The sequence below is a fragment of the Crinia signifera genome, chromosome 7 (genome assembly GCF_055691185.1).
Source record: "Crinia signifera chromosome 7, ASM5569118v1, whole genome shotgun sequence".
Lineage (NCBI taxonomy): Eukaryota > Metazoa > Chordata > Amphibia > Anura > Myobatrachidae > Crinia > Crinia signifera.
The window spans coordinates 196,499,078-196,520,073 of NC_139223.1; the positions used below are offsets into that span (position 1 = coordinate 196,499,078).

A 20,996-nucleotide genomic window follows, 5' to 3' on the forward strand; every position below is an offset into this window, starting at 1 on the left:
CGAATCAGTCAAATACAACTGATTAGTAAATTTTTCTCCAGAATACGTATTTGCATACGGCTAAAACAGCCGTATGTATTCGTTTGCATATGTATTAAGAATACATATATTTGTATTCTTAGTAAATTTCCCCCTTTATGTTAAAAGTTAATGAGGAAATAATCTAAATTGATAGCAGCTAAGGAAAAGGCCATCACCCAGAAAACTTATGAATACATTTTTTATAAAACAATCGGTACTTGTTCAGTTTTACGGTGGCCCATATATCGGATGCAATATCGGCCGTTCCGATGCGATCCGATGCAATTTTTTACCTGTTCATAACCCCACTATCCACTACGCATGGAGTTGATTTTATACAGTGTGGCGAGCGCAGTAATCCGCGTCTCCTCGTGGGGCATGCTACGCTCGCCACGCTTCTGGCTCGGTGGCTCGCTACTCTCGCCACACTATGTAAAATCAACTCCATGCAAAGTGAATAGTGGGGTTATGAACAGGTAAAAAATTGCATCGGATCGCATCGGATCGGCCTATATTGCATCCGATATATCGTCCGCCGTGAATCTAAACAAGTACCAAACAATCCCATTTATTTTTGGTTTGATTCGTTAGACTATTATTATGATTTAGAATTGTTAAGATTTTCAATACTTCCATGACAGCCACCGCTACATGAGTTACTGGGTGCCGGACGGGGTCCCGACAGCCGGGATCCCGACAGTCATTAACCCGACATCGGGATCCCGACTGTTAAAACACCGACGGCCGGGTTCCCGACGGCCGTCGGCCATTTTCCCTCATGGGGGTCCACGACCCTCATAAAGGGAGAATAGAATAGGTGGCTCGCGTAGCGAGCCCGCAAGGGGCTTTGTTGCGCTGGCCACGCTGTCTGAGTCCGGGCAGTCAGGATCCTAACGTCGGGATAATGACTGTCGGGATCCCGACTGTCGGAGAAACATACCACACCCAAGTTAATGCATATCCGGACAGCGGATCGTTCATGTTTAAGTTGACAATACCTTGGTCGACCACTAGTGATCGAAGGCTTCTAGTTAGATGCCTAAAATTGGTCGACAGCATCTAGTTAGATAGCGACGGGAGATTGATGCCTGTAAATGGACGATGGAAACGTGTTTGACAGTAGCAAGGTCATGGTTTTTTGGTGCAGGTCCACTTGGTTCATCCTATCCAACCAGATATGTTCCCGTTTACCATTTACAGTGGTTGATCTGCCATCACTTTCTAACTCAGGCATGTCCAAAATATGGCCCTCAAGCTGTTGTGAAACTACAAGTCCATTTATACCTTGCCATAGTGTTGCTATTAGGGAATGATAAAACTATGGCAAGGCATGCTGGGATGTGTAGTTTCACAACAGCTGGAGGGGCACAGTTTGGAGATGCCTGGTCTGTCTAGCTAGACGCCGTCGACCACTAGTGGTCGATCATGGTATTGTTGACCTAAACATGGTCGGTCCTATATCCCAGAACTGATGTATTGGGCAACTGTGGCAACCTCCCCATTCTTCAACCTCAACCTTTGCCATAACATGACATGCAGAAAGCTGTGACCAGTTGCAGATGGCTCCTGCGTCTATTTGTTGGCTACAGAGGCTGGGGTGGGGGGGTGGGGGGGGCTGATGTTGTCCTGTCTGCTGCTGCACCTGGACCCTGCCTGGTGGCTTCCCGCTGACCATTTGTCCCAGCCAGCGATGTTGCAGCATGGTGGAGGAACATTCTATTTCAATGTTATACTGCGCTGTATCTCTACCATCACAAATGCCACTGGTGGCTGTGACCCAGTTAAAGCCATATTAAGTACGGAAGGCTGAAAAATCAGATTCATGTGTAAAAGATTTTCAACTTGCGCACAAAAACTCTGGGAGATTGCTGTTTGAGATGCGACGATCAGTTCTGTGACCTTGTACATGATATATTTTCTATCTTGGGCACAAAAGACTAGACAGAAAGCTTGAATAAGATTCTGTGCCTTAACAAATCTGTGTACACTGCTGTGTAATATTTTAAGGGTGACAATGAATAACCTGGTAAATTTATCTTTCGTGATAAATCTCCTCTAATACCCCTTTCACACAGAAAATGAAATTCCTGGGTGAACCAGTTCCACCTGGGAATTTCATGAGGTACACGGGTAATTTTTCTGTGTGAAAGGGTCAATCCGGATCTTAACCCCTTCGCTGATACTCCCGAGAATTTTACGGGCTATGCGCCAGTGCCCAGATTGGCAAACCTGGAAAAACCTTGGGAGTGCCACTGGCCCTTATTTAGATCTGATCGCAGTACAAATTTGTTCTCAAAATGGGCAAAACCATGTGCACTGCAGGTGGGGCAGATGTAACATTTGCAGAGAGAGAGAGTTAGATTTGTGTGCATTATTTTGTTTCTGTGCAGGGTAAATACTGGCTGCATTATTTTTACTTCAATTTAGATTTCAGTTTCAACACACCCCACCCAAATATAACTCTCTCTGCACATGTCACATCTGCCCCACCTGCAGTGCAGCATGGTTTTGCCCATTTTGATAACAAATTTTTTACTGTGATCAGATCTGAATAAGGGACACTGTCTGTGCTCCAATCTTCTGGACAGCGCCGCTGAGCTGTGTGCGGCGTGACCTTGCTAACGTCACACCGCACACAGCTGGGTTGCCGAGGGGGCAAGGCTGGGCAGTGGCTGATCTAGCACTCCCAAAAAACCCTTGCCCAGTGGGGAGCGCTCCCTAAAAAAAATGCTGCTGAAGGGGTTAAACTCAGGGTTTCCGACTCTGCAAATGACCATGGTCATGGACCTGAAGTTTAAGATCTGGATTGACCCTTTCACACAGGCGAAAAACCTGTGTAATTACCGGGTCTAAATTTTAAACCCGGCGATTTCCTCTCCTGTGTGAAGAGGGTCTGACAGCGTGTGGCCAAATAACCCAGCGCCCCAAATGCCGGGTAATTGCCGTGTTATTCTGCCGCCGCTGTCTGAAAGCGGTATTCATCGAAAATCAACTGAAACTGTTAACGGCACATGGTGCGTTTCCTAATTTGTGCAAAATTAGGGCTCAGATGGAGATGTAGAGGTAAAAAAAGTCCATATATTTATATTTTATCCGTTTTCTTTTCACACCATGCACAAATCAATAGACAATTTAAAATCGCTAACAGCTGTTTAGTTTTAATGACTTCACCGGCCATAAACTTATCTATAAGTAACAATATACTTTCATGCATAAAGTTACAGTTTAAAATAAAATGAATTTAGGTTAATATTTATTTGGTAATAAAATAACACGATTCCAATGGTTTTTGAATAGCTATAATGTGCTTACGATAGACGATTGGACTAATTAATATTAAATTATTATAAATTCTAAATAAAATGATAGTGACTTTTTTGTATCATCACGTAGCAATGTTTACTACTGCGTGTATAATGACAGCCAATGACATGTCTTTTCTATATAGTCACAGTTGGCATAGCACAAACATTCTCAAACTATGGGGCTGATTCAGACTTGCCGACTGAGCAGGGCATCCTTTGTTGATGGTGGGGGTCTGCGCATAGGCGTTAATGTGCAGACCACCGCAGCTTCGGCAAAATTTTCATTCGTTGCCCGAGTATCAGAGGGCGTTCCGGGGAGGCTCCCCTGCATTTCGTGGGCGTGGCCACAAAAACTGTGGGCACGCCCATAGAAATGATGGGCGGGCCCCAGGGAACGCAGGCATTCCCCTGGCTGCTCCGGGCAGGCAGATAATGTCACATGACAGCAGCGCTTGCCCCCAATTCGGACAACAACTTGCAGCAGAAAAGTAAGGGCAGTGTTAATCTGCTTGTTAGGCTCCGAATATATGCAGCCTAGCGCAGGGGCACCGGCTTGCGTTTTTGCAGGTGTATCCTCGTGGTTGCCACCCCAGTCCCGGATGGAGGTAGACAGGGGGTCCTGGCAGCGCCGCAGCGGGGTCCCAGCAGCGGATATGCCGTCAGCAGCAGCTGTATTAATACCGCTACTAGTTCCCATCCGCCGCAGGGACCCCCGCTGCTGACGGCATAACCCAGCTGCGGCGCTGCCAGGATCCCCGACAGCGAGCAGCGGGTGAGCTCCGGCCGTGGCCCATGGGTGCTCCTTACCCGGAGCACCCGCGGTTTCGGCGCCTATGGCCTAGTGAGCAGGTCTGAATCAGGACCTATGATTTTGTTCACAGGGCAGCTAAGTGCAAGGGGTTTAATGGAGGTTTAATAGAGGTACCTAGTGGGGTCCCGGGCCAGCTGCTGTAGAGGAAAAACGGTACTCTTTACCTAGAAGGGCGCCCACGTTTTTGATCTTGGGCATCGTAAGGTAAAAAAATCGCGTCGGTCGCATCGCATGCGACCAAAAAATCGCATGCTATTACCGCGATTTCCCATAGGGAACAATGTTAAATGTCCCAATTGACCCGATTTTCCATAGGGAACAATGTTCAATGGCCAACAGAGGCCAAATAGGCACCCTGAAGTGTGAAATGGCCCCCCCAATTGTTAACGCCACCCCACGATCAACGTCAACCCGAAGCGTGGCGAGCACAGCGAGCCCGCGAGGGGCGGCGGTACGCGTCCTACAACTTTTTCATACCCCCACTATCCACGTCGGCGTGGAGTTGAGAATAGAAAGTGTGGCGAGCGCAGCGAGCCACCGAGCCCGAAGCGTGGCGAGCGTACGCGGACACCTTCACAGGTATACGCGTCCCCTCGCGGGCGTCACAGATGTCCGCGTCCCCTCGCGGGGCTTGCTGCACTCGCCACGCTTCGGGCTCGGTGGCTCGCTGCGCTCGCCACACTTTCTATTCTCAAGTCCACGCCGACGTGGATAGTGGGGGTATGAAAAGGTCGTAGGACGCGTACCGCCGCCCCTCGCCACGCTTCGGGTTGACGTTGATCGTGGGGTGGCGTTAACAATTGGGGGGCCATTTCACACTTCAGGGTGGCTATTTGGCCTCTGTGGGCCTTTTAACATTGTTCCCTATGGAAAATCGGGTCAATTGGGACATTTAACATTGTTCCCTATGGGAAATCGCGGTAATCGCGTCGGTCGCATCGCATGCGATTTTTTTGTACATGCGATGGCCGCGATGGGCGCCCTTCTAGGTAAAGAGTACCTGAAAAACATTTCCATTTGCAGAACACAGTTCCACGCAAAATAATTTTTTGGGTGAGACATTGCCATGCATGCCAGATCTGGCCGCTCCGCAGTCAAATTCAGCTCTTGATGACCTGGGTACTGGTTAGCTACCCCATCAGCTTGTAATGCTCAGCCAGCTCTTAAAAACATATGTTCACCCACATACTCTGGGAAAATGGATAATTGCCCAATGTGTTTTTATTGTGTTTTTACCAAATGAGACTATTGTACCGGTATTATGTGTTCATTTGTGTTCTAAATGTTTACGGGGCTTATGTAGTAGGCAAAGTTAGATGCAAACTCACAGGAATCATGCTGGTTTCAGACATTTTTAACCAATTACATAACCCGCCAGAAACCAATTACATAGCCCCCATAGACTGCAGTTATGGGAACAAGCCCATAAAAACAAAACAGAATGGCAGCACTGATTCTGTATTTAAAATTAGGGTGTCCCCCTGTGCTTATTCTGTAACTGTGTATATATGTGTACTTGGAGGTAGAAACTCCTGTCTGGACTAGCACCTCTCCCACCTGCCCTTACATGATTTTAATTAGTATAGGTCACAGGTTCTCAAACTCTGTACTCAGGACCCCCTGTGCATGTTTTCCAGGTCTCTCCACAGAATCAAAAGTAAAAAAAAATAGCTCCACCTGTGGATCTTTTCAAATGTGTCAGTGAGTACTGAATACACCTGTGCAACTGCCGGGTGACCTGGAAAACGTGAACTGTGTTGGGTTCTGAGGACCGAGTTTGAAAACCACTGGCATTGCAGTCTACATATTAGAATGGACACTACTTTAGGTAAGTTCCGGATACTTTTAATGTGTCAGCATGAGGGATGTTAGGGATGCACCTGAGGTTCTCCCTGACATGGTAGGTGGGCATGTCATTTTGGCCAAATGTGCTAAGAAATGTATTTATGTAACATATTAATTGTAGAGGTTATATCACATCTGAAAACTCACATGTTTGTATTTGCCGTTGAAGTCAGCCATTCCCCCGCCAGGCCAATAATGTCCAGTCCAGTTGAAAGTTGGTTGAAGAAACGGGGATGACCTGTAAGGTGGATAGTAACAGTGCTGTTATGGAAGTGAGAAAAATACCTATTTCTCTTGTAAATTTACGTTGGAACCAAAGATAAATCATTGCATTATTCATTTATACAGATGTGTTTATATACACCTCTCCTTAGATCATGCCATTTAAATTAAACTTTCAAAAGCAGTATGCCAATAGCATAGGGCCTTATCTGACAATATAGCTTGTAATGGTCTTATGTATCTCTCTGCATTGGCTCCAACAACTTGTGTACTCAGAGAGTGTTAAAACACCAATATAGGGGATTATTCTGGTTGATTTGCTTGCATGCAAATTCTCACCCTTACGATTCAACCAGAACCCACCCTGCGAATGGTGGTCTGCCCCCTTTTACAGCGTGTGTTCACGCGCAGGGCCTGCAAACGGATGTTTAACATAAACATCCATTCCCAGCCTGTGGGTGAAAATCCACATCATTCGATGGTCGCCGGTTATCGAATGATGTGGAACGTGCCCGTATATCTAAGTGAATCGCAGGTCACCCCCGGGAGGAAGTAGGCGGGCAGTTGGCACCGATGTCACGGTTCGATTACCATGGTAACACCCAGAGTTTACATGGGAACGCCCATGAAATGCTCAGCATTCCCATGGGCATGACTATCCGCTGCCGCCCCACGTCCCCTGGTCGCAGCCTTGGGTGTGTCCAACCAGTGAACAGTCTGATTGCAGTGGCCACACGCATGCAGAAATGCGGCTGCGCATGCGACAAACATCGGTCCCCGTGCGAACGAACACTGGCTGTGAATGGACCGGAATAAGGTCCATCATGTAGTATATAAAAGTAGATAAAAACTATTCAAACTGTTTCAGTCACCATGGTTTCATTCAGTCCTATTTATGACAACTATTTTCGCTTGTACAGTTGTGTCCACATAAACCTGCTGTATCCTCTTTGTGGGCTATATGATATGAGACACATGCTGCAGCTTAGATGCTCTGCCAAGGGTAACGATTCCCAGACTTTCATACCTTTTCCTAAGTTCAGTGGCGTCACAAGCTGGGTATGGGGGTGGCCTGCACCTGGGTGTTACCAAAGTGTTGGCCTTTTCTGCAGTGACAGAAGCTGGGTACTGCATTGTGATATTCTCCTGCAGCACCAGGCTCCTGTCAATGAGAAATCACACACAGCCCAGCCAGTATCTCCAGTGATGCTGGACACGACTCCGGAGTAAAGGAACAGAGATACCCACGACTCTACACTAGGCCATCACCCTGTCTTTTGGGATGGCCACACCTCTGGCACAAGGGAGGGGGGGGGGGGGGTAATGCAGAGTGTACAACCGGTGTCAACACGCCCAGTGTGCTTGAGTTTAGTATACATACAAAGTCATGTATAGTGTAGGAGATGCTTGCTCACTGTGGCCCTTATTCTGATCTGTGCGGAAATTCCCGCATTCTTACGGAGCGGTCCGCACGCCACGGCGTTTTGCCGCATGCGGCCATCGTCCGTCGAAACGCCCACGTGTCCTCCGCATTCGGACGGACTCACTCTTTAAGAACAGGGCGTGTTTACGGACGACATACAAAGCATGCGTGTGCGGGAGAAACACTCCGATTCGGCACGGTATTACAGAGTATTACAGGTATGCTCGGGAATACCGCATCCGAACGGGAGCCAAGCGGTGCTACCGCACGTAAGCGGAGTATTTACGCCAAACAACCCACTATGAAGTATCTTCTGCAATACATCACATGACCCACTTATTCAATTACCTATCCTCATAAAAAACTGCTTATTTGGAACATGTCGAATACACATGTGTATTGCTAGTATTAATATTCTGTCATGTCCATTGTTAGCAGTTTGAAAGTGTCTGACAAGTACAGCATATGTGGGTGTTTAGTACGGGTTCCTTGAAGCAGCAATGGTTTCAATTAAAGCACTGACAAGCGTCCTATTAGTGAGTAATGAGTAAAGGAGTAGATTCTATTGGGTTCAGGTGTTAATGGTTGTAGTCATTAGGCGTACGTTCGCCTAGCGCATGAACGAGTGGTGTCCGCAAAGCAATAGTACACTTGTGGACACCGCACATTTCTGCCCTTTTTGATCGCGTGCATTCGGAGTGGTTTCCGAATGTACGCCCCCCAACATAAGTGTACTCCCCCGTGTCCGCCCATGTTTCCGCCCCGTTTTGCCCACTTTGAAACTACGCCCATGTGTCATTCCGCATGACGCCCATAATACGCCCCTATTTCCCGACAGATAGCGGTGAACAGTTTTGGACGGGATTTGGCCGAACTGGTACCGAGTCAAGGCGTGGCACATGCGCGTAGCGTTCTCCACGCATGCGCAGACGCCATAAAGACGCGATCCGTAAGTACGCGGTAAAGTCCGCGTCAATCAGAATAAGGGCCTATATTTGTCACTATAGAAATGGTATAAAGTTGCAGGTTAAGACTACACCTCCCATGTATTGTCATTGCGTTGCCATGAAAATACAATTTTTTGAAAAACTTGGCGAGACCATGGTGCTGTTGTGGCATACTAGGTGAGTGGCAAAGTTGTGGCATACTAGGTGAGGCTATGTGATGGCGCTATCCTGTATTTTCTCCATTTCACCTCTCAGGTCATGTGAACCACCTAAGAAGGATATCCATTCAGGATTACAGAAACACCCTATACAGTACTAGAGTCTTGCCTGGGCACTACCCTTGGCAAGCCCCCAACACACGTTCAACTGTGCTACCCCTTTGGCCTTGTTGCACCGCCCTCTGTAAGACCTGTATAGGTGCTAAAATGATGTTTGTGCAGATGCTAGTTATTAACTACACAATTGGGGTATTGTGCACTTCATATGCTACATTATCAGGTGCCTGTGACTTCTGCAGATTGTTCACCTTTGTTGCAATGTCTGGCACTGTAGAGAGGGGGCTGAGTCTGACATCACAGAGAATTCTTATTCACCTACAAAGTAAAATGATGCTGCCTTTAAAACTATATGCAAGGGTGACTACCCAACCTGGCTATCTTCCAAAGAAAACACTGTGGCTCATCAAGTCCAATTCAATGGCACCAAGCTTCACAAACGAGAAACATCAGCCTTTCCTCTCTGCTGAACCCTTCTGCAGTAAGTGACTCCTAATGGGTCACAAGGCAATAAGGTTCCGTGCTGATAGCCACTGCGATCATTGGCAGCACAATGGAGGGGGTAGTTTGGGAGCTGCCTCTGTCAGTCTCTTTTAAAAGGATAAGGTGCACAGCCTATGTGGTTATAATGGCCGCCTGTGTCATTTGTGGGGGCCTCTGGTCACACAGAGGTCATGGCCTGGAAGCATACCTCCCAACTGTCACGATTCCGTCGGGACAGTCCCGATTTTCGGGTCCTGTCCCGACGTCCCACCCGCGGCAGGCATTGTCCCGCTGCGGGGGGGTGGCAGTTGGGAGACCCCCCAATGTAGTAGAATAGACGCTGTGCGCATGCGCACAGCGTCTATTCTCGTATGAAAATGAGGTCGCGGCTAATTAGCATAAGCCGCGCCCTCATTTGCATACGCCACGCCCCCTATTTCTTCAAAAGAAAAGTTGGGAGGTATGTGGAAGGACTGGTTATCTCTGTCCCAATGTTAGACATAATAGGAGATATGATCGGGGGTACTTAGATAATTAGGATCTGTGGATGTCACTTGATGGACCAAATTACTCCTTTGTGTGATCAAAGTTGTCATAACAGAAAGTGAGTGAAAGCTATTTTTGCAGGGACACTGATCTTTTTCACGCTTGCTGGATATGGAGAGCAGTATGCCCCCTTTACTAACGCGTTTGGTGAGTATCACACTCACCGAGGCATCCGCACACTAAGGAGAGAGCTGGGCGTGGCTGAAGGGGAACACCCAGTGTTTTATAGGAGCCCCAGGAAAAAGCTTGGTGTTCCCCTGGGAACGCAAGTGGCTGTCATCACATGATGTCAGTGCCCACCCCCTTTACAGATGTAATAAAAGTCAGTTCAGCTGGGCAGCGTTAAGGTGCTCGCTAGGCAGTGAATATACGTAAAACCTGTATCAGACCCTATATTCCATTTAGGTACTTATGAGTTATCTGGGCGCCTGATTTTTTGATTGTATGCCTTAAGTTAAGGCATACAATCAGATGCGATGCGATGCGATATCGCATCGCATCGCATCGCATGCGACCATCGGATGCGATGACCCGATTTTTCCATAGGAATCAATGTTAAAATTGACGGAGTCCATTTTAACATGGAATTCAATGGGAAAAAGGGGTCCTCTTCATACCCCTACTATCCAAGTGGGCATGGAGTTGGATATAAACCTGTGGCGAGCGTAGCGAGCCACCGAGCCCGAAGCGTGGCGAGCGAAGCGAGCCCCGCGAGGGGACGGTATTCTATGTCCCCTCGCGGGGCTCGCTACGCTCGCCACGCTTCGGGCTCGGTGGCTCGCTACGCTCGCCACAGGTTTATATCCAACTCCATGCCCACTTGGATAGTAGGGGTATGAAAAGGACCCCTTTTTCCCATTGAATTCCATGTTAAAATGGACTCAGTCCATTTTAACATTGATTCCTATGGAAAAATCGGGTCATCGCATCGCATCGCATCGCATCGCATCCGATGGTCGCATGCGATGCGATGCGATGTGCCCGATCCGACCCGATTTAGAAATCGGGCGCCCGGATAACTCATAAGTACCTCCATTTATTATCACAGTGCCCAACCTGGTATAGTAGTGGGGACCGATATTGAGGAACATCTATCAAACCTTGTAGAGAGACTAAAAACCGACCCTTCAGCTCCTAACTGCCATGTTACAGGCTGCTTTTTCAAAATGACGTCTAGAATGTGATTGGTTGCCGCTTTATTTTTTTTAAATCTTGATACATCTCCCCCAATATAATACAGGTTTATATCATTATCTTCATAGCACTTTATATACTGCCAGCGTATGACAATATAGTAGCCACAAGCTATAAAAGATAAAAAAGGAACAGATTCTGGGGGAGATTCTCTAAACTAAAATGCGGTTAAAAACCCTGTTATCTGGGTTTTTACCGCATTTTGGGATGCTCTAAGCATCTCCTGCCGGGTTACCGTGACGGGGGGCATCACCAGAAAAATCTGGCGATGCCCTATAGGAGCCTATGGGCTTCTACCGTGACCCACTGCCGCCCCACACCGAGCCCCGCACCGACCCCCCTTCCTCGGACCTGTGTACTCCTCCTCTCTGCAATGTGGTCCTCTTCCGGGTGCAGGGAGGAGGAGAACCCGGCGCTGCTGCTGGGGAGGGAGGGAGGGGGGAGCCGCCGGGACCTGCTGACTCTCACTGCAAAGGACAGCTATTAACGCAAGAGCTGACCTTTGCCATAATTATCGCATATGTTAGAGCATGTGCGAATATTATGCAGGCGATTGTCGGCGAAGAGGGGTGGAGCTGGGCTGCGGATGTTAGAACATCCTGCCCCCTGTTTCTTTGCCCGTTTTATACAAGCAGGGCCGCCGACAGGGGGGTGCCAGGGTTACAGCTGTCCCGGGCACCAACCTCTGGAGGGGCCCAGGCAGCTGCCCACAGTGGCGCGGCAAACACCCCCCGCACCGGCACAAATCCCCCCACCCGGCAGCCAGGCTCGTACAATACACAGTGCAGCCTTCAGAGCGCCGAGCCTAGGATACAGAGGGGCTCGGCGCTCTGCAGGCTGCACTGTGCAGTGTGTGCTCAAAGCCCCGAGTCCCGGAGGGAGAAGATGCTGCTGCGCCGCCGATACCACCACTGGTAAGTAATGGGGGGGGGGGGCCCGGGACTGACCTTCAGCCAACATTACTAGCGGCGGCCCTGTCCACAAGTTGGACAACAATTAAAAACTTTATTCATTGGTGAGGAGCGGGCGCTGGCTCCGGAATGTAACGGGAAGTCTGACATCTGTGCCTATAAAATGTATTTGGCAAATAAACAGCAACAAAAAAAAGGAATGAGAAGCACTGAAAGATAAAACTCCTTCAGCCCATATACTGGTCCGTAAATCAGACGACGGTCATGAACAGCTTGTGCAATATGATCAGCAGTAGAATCTGCCTTCACTAACATGTCTGCCACTGAGAGCAGACTCTAGTGCGGGGTTTTAAAAAGCTACGGGGTTATATTAATGCTAATGACCAAACAGATTACTCAGGAATACTCAGTAGAAGGGCTGCCATTAGTTGAAAGTGAACTGCTTTAATTAGCTACAAATTTAGATTACATTTAATGAGCCGAAGAGACTAAAAATGGTGCTGTGGTGTGGATTTCTCATCCATACAGGCAGAAAATACAAACATGACGGAACTATACTAACATTGACAGCGGCTGTCTGCTCATTGGTGAACACACCTGGATTAGGAAAGTGAGACTCACATTACCGCACCTGCCGGTATACTGTATATACATGTCGCAGGTGCAAGATAGCGATTGTTTTCATACGCAATCCCCACCATGTAAGCTCATCTGGGCAGGGACATCTTTATATCCTGTTTTCTGTATTTGCATGGAATTTGTGTTATGTGCATAGTAATGTGTTTGTGTTTATAAATAAAGTTTCATTGTAATATTAATTCCATCATGTGTGGGCAGTGTCTATAGTCCATTGTCTATAGTCCATTGTCTATAGTCCAGTGTCTATAGTCCAGTGGGCAGTGTCTATAGCGAATGGACCTCATTCTGGTCCATTCGGTAGTGGGTGTTCGTTCACAAGGGGTCGATGTTTTCTCAATGCGCAATGGGACAGTGGGCGGGGGCGGCGGGCAGGGGTACTTGCGCATGGAAACACCCAGCATTCCGGAGAACGTACACACATATAAAAGATGTGGGAAGTTCCCACTGGCATGCGAATGGATGTATATGTAAAACATCCATTCACATGCCATGCAAACGTATGCGCCGTGGGTATGGTGGCCCGGCGTACCACCATTCGCAGCGTGGGTTCTGGTTGACTCGCAACAATGCAAATTTGCATCCGAACAAATCAAGCAGAATAACCGCCCATAGTGGTTGGCATTACTGCCTCACAGCCCCGAGTTCATGAGTCTAATTCCTGGTCATGGACCATTTGGTGTGGGCTTTGTATGTTCCCCTATTTGTATGGGTTTCCTCCGGGTTTCCAATCACACTCCAAAAGACATACTGGGTAGGGCTATTGGATTCTGTCAAAATTTAGCACTTTCTAGAATTTAAGAGATAGGATCTGATTGGTTGGCCATAGCAACATCCTATCTTCAATATAAATACCATCTTAGTAAATAAATCCCTTAGATGGTAAGGATAAGAATGACGTAAACGATATACAGCACTAGGAAAATTGGTGGCGCTATATACATAAATAATGAACATAAGTGTGTGAGGAGCATAAATATGTATATATTTTTTACAATTTATGGCTTTTCCGCTGCTTACTCCAATATTGCAAGAATTCACATCTGGAAAAAAGTGCCTATCCCTTCCCATCATAGCCTGCCCTCCCTATTCTACCCACCCCGCTTTACAAGCCATTACCACCTCGCTGTTTCTAAAAAGCAAGGTAGAAACGGTGAGTGCAGCCATCAAAACGGCAAGGCTTGCGGCTACATGCAGCGGACTCACTGCATTTGCGGCAAACCTCGCCCTTCGGGGGAATCCGCCAAGGGGGTTAGACGGCGAGGATGGCTTGTTTTCGGCGATCCTCGCCGAAAACAAGCCATCCTCGCCGGCCGCATTGAATGTATCCCATAGTTGGAAGACCCTAACAAAATAAAAACCTTCCCCCCCCCCTTTTTTTTCCTCAATTGTACACTAATCTTAATTCTAAATTTACATTAACAAATGTGGAAATTATAAATAATCTGTACTTCTGCAAATCTAAAATAAACCACGTTTAAAAAAAACCCTAAAGTATCTAGTTTGTAAACACAACAAGAGTTTACAGCAATTTTGATTTTTTTTTTTTTTAAGGAACGTTAACCATGAAATGATTTGTCATTATGGACTTGGCATATGAAAAAGCATTCTCATTAAGATGTAGAGTGCACATTACGTGCATAGCTGCAGCTGATTATCCATAAAGGGGATAATGAACACAAGGCTGTCCCTCCAGTCCTTCTCATGATGAGTGCGTACGCTTCACATCCCACAGAGGGTCTATATATCCAGGCCCTTGGTGTACGGGAAGTACAATCCGTTCACATTCACTGCAGTTTAACCTAATGAGATGTTTCCCCTGTGACGCTTTAAGTTTGGTGTTTTATGAGAATGACAATCTTTTTAGCATAGTGTTTCTAAAGGAGTCTCCTGGTACTCAGATTCTATATACTGTATATATTATATGTTGTATATCCATATATCTATCTATCCAACCCTGAACAAAAAATTTAAAAGATATATTGAAACATCGGTCAGACAGCACATTGTGTTTGATGAACTTTGTATTGCCTGAATGCTTCTGTAATTATATATATATGTGTGTGTGTGTGTTTATGGATCCTAATTCCGTTTTCAAGCGATCTTCACCATTGACATCAAACCTGGTTTACCTTAGTTCAGGGGACCTCAAACTCGATCCCCAGGACCCCACACAGTTCACGTCACCCGGCTGATGCATTCATTACTCATTGACACACTTGAAAAGATCCACGGGTGGAGCTAATTACTTCACTTGTGATTCTGTGAGGAGACCTGCAAAACATGCACTGTGTGGGGTCCTGAGGACCGAATTTGAGGATCTGTGCCTTAGTGTAACATTTCCTCCCATGACTTAATTTACATTGCCGTTTCTCTTTCCTCGGTCATTTCTAGTTGTATTACTTTAGCAATACAGGTCGAGTATCCCGTATCCGAGTATCCGTTATCCGAATTATTCCGAAATACGGACATTCCAGAAAGTGAAAAAAAAATTTTTTTTTTGCTAAAAACTCACTGGGGACATTTGTAACAGCATCACTGGGGACATGATATGTAACTGGCACTATATATGTGCAAGACAATGATTGCTTGGCATTCAAATTCAGTGCTGAGATAGTACACACATTTTGTTTCACGTTTTGAAACCTTGTTTTTTGAACAATTAAAATATATTTGTGTGTATTTTATGTGGTAATAAAATATATTTGTGTGTATATTATGTGTTTATACAGCATACATGCAAGATACTTCAAAATACATCATTGAAATATTAAAATATTCCGAAATACGGAATAATCCGTTATCCAAAATTCTCCTGGTCCCGAGCATTTTGGATACGGGATACTCAACCTGTATATTCATTTGCAAAACCTCTTTTTGCTTATATTTAATTAATTGCAATTACATTTTCTAATGGCCATACTGTATAAAGTATTTACCTTGAGTTAAACTATTGCACCCAGCAATACTTGTACAACTCAATTTTCTGGCAAATCTGTTTTTTTTTTATTTCTTACTTGGTAAAAAATGGTGTAATTCTGTATAGGCTTTCGTGTTATGATGTTCTAATTGAACATGTATTGGAAAGTCATTTGCTAATTAAGTTTAATTATACATTATGAAACTTAACAGTATAATTATTAGCAGTTGTAAATTAAAAAAGGAACCAATGATTGCCACTCAGGTTAGAATTAGGTTAGAACTCTCCGTCCCTACTATAGTTGGAGTAAGGATGACTATGGGGAAGATTTAATGTCACATTGTATAGCAGTGTGTCACATTTGTGCGTTTGTGTATCTCAGTACTGAACTGGTCCAGGTACATTAGAGCAGAGCTTAGTAGACCACACAGCAGTAAGGTTAATTCTTTATGACAGTCCATTAGATATGTACCTGTTCTTACGCCATACTTCAGAGTATCCCTACAGTCCACCAGGATTTGCTCCAGAGACTCCGGATTGTCTGACAGCTCCAGGTTAAACCCTTCAATGCCTTCCAGGAGCTGGTGTGGATGGTGGAAGTCCAGGACTTTGGTGGATCTATCGAATGTCTTCCTTACATAGTTCAGGAGAATGTCAACCACTTCCATGAGAAACTGCATGGTGGATTCCTCGCCATTCTTAGCGGGTAGTAAATCTGCAGGACAAATGAGCTATTAGCATTCCAGCGGAAGATGGATCACTGGTGACGGGTGTCTGCTAGGTGCTAGGATCTTTATATATGACTTGGGCTAGGAGAACACAAATTGTCTGCACAAAATCCTTAGTGCTCTATCACACATCACTGTGACAGGTGTACGGGTTCCTCATTTGGACTAACTATATTTCTCTGCCTAATCTCTCACTTTCACTCATCTTGGAGTTACGGTGATTAAGCATTGAAGCATTATACAGACAATACGTGTTTACAAACCAGCAGATATTATTTTATAGGCACCATTGCAATCTGTTTCAGAATAGCTTACAGACAACTGATACTTTACATCATTTTATGGTTATTACAAAGTTAATTATTTCCCCGACAAACAAAAAAAACTCCAGTTTGTAAACACTTTACAGAAGACGTCTATGACAAAGAAGTATTTTGAACTTAGAACATTCTATAACGCCATCATATCATCTATTCTAGATAGGAGTCTCCCACCAATTGGGAAACCTACTGACAGTAAATTTATGTCAGTAAATTGACAGCCGTTATCAACAAATTAAGGGAGAAATCTAATAGGATGAGAGAATCAGAAAGTGAGAGATTTGGTAAAATATCTCCAGGTTTTTTTTTTTAAAGCAGCAATCATTTACACTTCAAAATCAACCTGGTTTTGCAGTGTAAATGATTGCCGCTTTAAAAAACCCTGGAGATTTCTTACCAAATCTCTCACTTTCTGAATCTCTCATCCTATTAAATTTCTCCCTAAAGGTGCAATTTAATGACATTGGCAGTAAAAATCCATTCAATTATTGCAAGAGGTAAAAATCATGACATACATGTTCTCCCCAAAAATAATATCTTGTCATTTTTGTAATATAGATGCAAAACTTTAAGTTTATGTTGGTAAATAAACAAGTACAATATCAATTGTCTCCAGGTTTTTAATATTAAAATAAATCAAATTAAGCCTTTGAACAAAGTAAAACACACAACATTAAAGCTTTGTAAATCCTTTTTTAAATAAGTTGATGTGTGAAAAAAGTATGCACAAAAAATATAGAAGTAGAAAAAGTAATGCAAGTATTAAATATTATGTCAATAATTCAGCATTTTTTATGCTGACTGTAGTTCTATATGTGGAATAACAATTGTAGAACTGCAGCGACAGTGTCATCATTCAGTCTGAGATGGCATACAATGCAGTTTCTCAAAGTCGGTCCCCAGGACCCCACACAGTGCATGTTTTGCAGGTCTCTTCACAGAATCACAAGCAAAATAATTAGTTCCACCTGTGGATCTTTTAAAATGTGTCAGTGAGTAATGTGTGCACCTGTCTGGTGACCTGCAAAACATGCACTGTGTAGTGTCCTGAAGACCAACTTTGAGAACCTTTGGCATACAGAGTAATCAGCGAGTATGGTGCTTACCTCTGGCATATAGGTTGGAGAAGTCTGTCTCAGCACGCCTGAACCTGGATTCTGTCTCAATATTCTCGCAGACCAGGAGATTTTTGGAAGCTTGCCTCTCCCTGAAGGAACTGACGATCCTACTCTTGTCCTCCAAACTGTTGTTCCTCTGCAGGAAGCCTACGTTATTACAAAGAGTACAAGTCACCGGCAGGCTCTTGTCATCCCTCAACATGTTGACAATGGACATAAGTTCTGTCTCTAGAACAATAGATCAAATGGAAAGGTTATCCCGCAAACTACTAACCAGGCCCGTGGAACTGACTATTTATGGGATTATCTGACTACGAGAGGCTGATCTCCAAATGACATCAGACGATATAAAAAAAAAAAGAATCCGGTCATGCAGAGGGAAAACTAATCTTCATCATTTAGTGCAACGGCAAATTCTTATTAAGTTGATAAGACAGATTCCACTCCACTAATCAGCCACTGGGAAGCGGTTCAGGATGAGTCAATGCTATTACAGCCTGCAGGCAAAGTTTATGGACTGAACAGACCGATAGAGGGGGTAGTGGTGTATGATTAATAGCTGGTCCACTCTCACTCACCCTCCTGTTGCTAGTTTGCATGGAAAGGCTCACACAAGCCTTATCTTTTCCCATAACTGCCTCTCTATGATGCTCTCATTTATTATCTAACCATACTTTTCAGAAGGGTAAATTAATATTGTCACGTGGACGATCAGGGACACAGCCGAAAAGTAAACCTCATAGAGATTCTGGATCATGTTTTGTGGTTGAAGCCAGTGTTGAAAATATTATTAGCGCCATGGTAATCATAAATAATGGCACTGCCTTTATCATGTAATTGATGGGGATAATTACATTTTTTTGTGCTGTTAGTATTCTGAAAAAGCTGATTGCAGTAAATTATTGAGAGCATAGAGACCACAGACAAAGGGGTACATTTACTTAGATGGGAGTTATATTGAAGCTGGGATGTTGCCCATATCAGCCTGAATCTGAATCTATCTATTATCTTCTAGAAGTTGCTAAAGAAATAAGAAGTAGAATCTGATTGGTTGCTATGGGTAACATCCAGTGGCGGCTCCAGAGGGTGGGCTGCGGCACAGTTCAAAATTTAGACAGAGGAGTCGCACAAACTGCCAGGGAGTGAGTTTGAAATGGCAGTTGAAATGCCCCCCCTCCTCTTTGAAATATGAACTGCACTGCAGCCGCTTCTTTGGAGCCTTCCCTGGCAACATCCTGTATTCAGTAGAACTCCCATCTTAGTCAATTTAGCCTAAAGTGTCTGTTTCCAAGGCACATGTAAGCGAACACAAACCCCGGATAACCACGGAGAGAAGAAAGCTAGTGCTACTTTTCTGGATGACTACTGAGAATGGAAAGCTGGTGCTACTTTTCTGGATGACCACTGAGAATGGAAAGCTAGTTCTGCTTTTCTGGATGACCACTAAGAATGGAAAGCTAGTGCTACTTTTCTGGATGACCCCTGAGAATGGAAAGCTGGTGCTGCTTTTCTGGATGACCACTGAGAATGGAAAGCTAGTGCTATTTTTCTGGATGACCACTGAGAATGGAAAGCTAGTGCTGCTTTTCTGGATGACCACTGAGAATGGAAAGCTAGTGCTACTTTTCTGGATGACCACTGAGAATGGAAAGCTGGTGCTACTTTTCTGGATGACCACTGAGAATGGAAAGCTAGTTCTGCTTTTCTGGATGACCACTAAGAATGGAAAGCTAGTGCTACTTTTCTGGATGATCACTGAGAATGGAAAGCTAGTGCTGCTTTTCTGGATGACCACTGAGAATGGAAAGCTAGTGCTATTTTTCTGGATGACCACTGAGAATGGAAAGCTAGTGCTGCTTTTCTGGATGACCACTGAGAATGGAAAGCTAGTGCTGCTTTTCTGGATGACCCCTGAGAATGGAAAGCTGGTGCTGCTTTTCTGGATGACCACTGAGAATGGAAAGCTAGTGCTGCTTTTCTGGATGACCCCTGAGAATGGAAAGCTGGTGCTACTTTTCTGGATGACCACTGAGAATGGAAAGCTAGTGCTATTTTTCTGGATGACCACTGAGAATGGAAAGCTAGTGCTGCTTTTCTGGATGACCACTGAGAATGGAAAGCTAGTGCTACTTTTCTGGATGACCACTGAGAATGGAAAGCTGGTGCTACTTTTCTGGATGACCACTGAGAATGGAAAGCTAGTTCTGCTTTTCTGGATGACCACTAAGAATGGAAAGCTAGTGCTACTTTTCTGGATGATCACTGAGAATGGAAAGATAGTGCTGCTTTTCTGGATGACCACTGAGAATGGAAAGCTAGTGCTATTTTTCTGGATGACCACTGAGAATGGAAAGCTAGTTCTGCTTTTCTGGATGACCACTAAGAATGGAAAGCTAGTGCTACTTTTCTGGATGATCACTGAGAATGGAAAGCTAGTGCTGCTTTTCTGGATGACCACTGAGAATGGAAAGCTAGTGCTGCTTTTCTGGATGACCCCTGAGAATGGAAAGCTGGTGCTGCTTTTCTGGATGACCACTGAGAATGGAAAGCTAGTGCTGCTTTTCTGGATGACCCCTGAGAATGGAAAGCTGGTGCTATTTTTCTGGATGACCACTGAGAATGGAAAGCTAGTGCTGCTTTTCTGGATGACCACTGAGAATGGAAAGCTAGTGCTGCTTTTGTGGATGACCACTGAGAATGGAAAGCTAGTGCTACTTTTCTGGATGACCACTGAGAATGGAAAGCTAGTGCTACTTTTCTGGATGACCACTGAGAATGGAAAGCTGGTGCTACTTTTCTGGATGACCACTGAGAATGGAAAGCTAGTTCTGCTTTTCTGGATGACCACTAAGAATGGAAAGCTAGTGCTACTTTTCTGGATGATCACTGAGAATGGAAAGCTAGTGCTGCTTTTCTGGATGACCACTGAGAATGGAAAGCTAGTGCTATTTTTCTGGATGACCACTGAGAATGGAAAGCTAGTTCTGCTTTTCTGGATGACCACTAAGAATGGAAAGCTAGTGCTACTTTTCTGGATGATCACTGAGAATGGAAAGCTAGTGCTGCTTTTCTGGATGACCACTGAGAATGGAAAACTAGTGCTGCTTTTCTGGATGACCCCTGAGAATGGAAAGCTGGTGCTGCTTTTCTGGATGACCACTGAGAATGGAAAGCTAGTGCTGCTATTCTGGATGACCCCTGAGAATGGAAAGCTGGTGCTATTTTTCTGGATGACCACTGAGAATGGAAAGCTAGTGCTGCTTTTCTGGATGACCACTGAGAATGGAAAGC

General features: G+C 45.1%; 1 protein-coding gene across 3 annotated transcripts in view; it reads right to left on the reverse strand.

Annotated features, from left to right (window-relative positions):
- Nucleotides 1-20,996, reverse strand: part of GAD1 (glutamate decarboxylase 1) — an 83,431-nt gene that overhangs the window by 33,820 nt on the left and 28,615 nt on the right. For all 3 annotated transcript variants that reach the window (XM_083154838.1, XM_083154836.1, XM_083154837.1), the window contains 3 exons: nt 17,694-17,852; nt 16,012-16,254; nt 6,130-6,220 (listed from right to left, as the gene is read on the reverse strand). In XM_083154838.1, the coding sequence (XP_083010964.1) occupies nt 6,130-6,220; nt 16,012-16,254; nt 17,694-17,852 (493 nt within the window). The remainder of the gene's footprint in view (nt 1-6,129; nt 6,221-16,011; nt 16,255-17,693; nt 17,853-20,996) is intronic.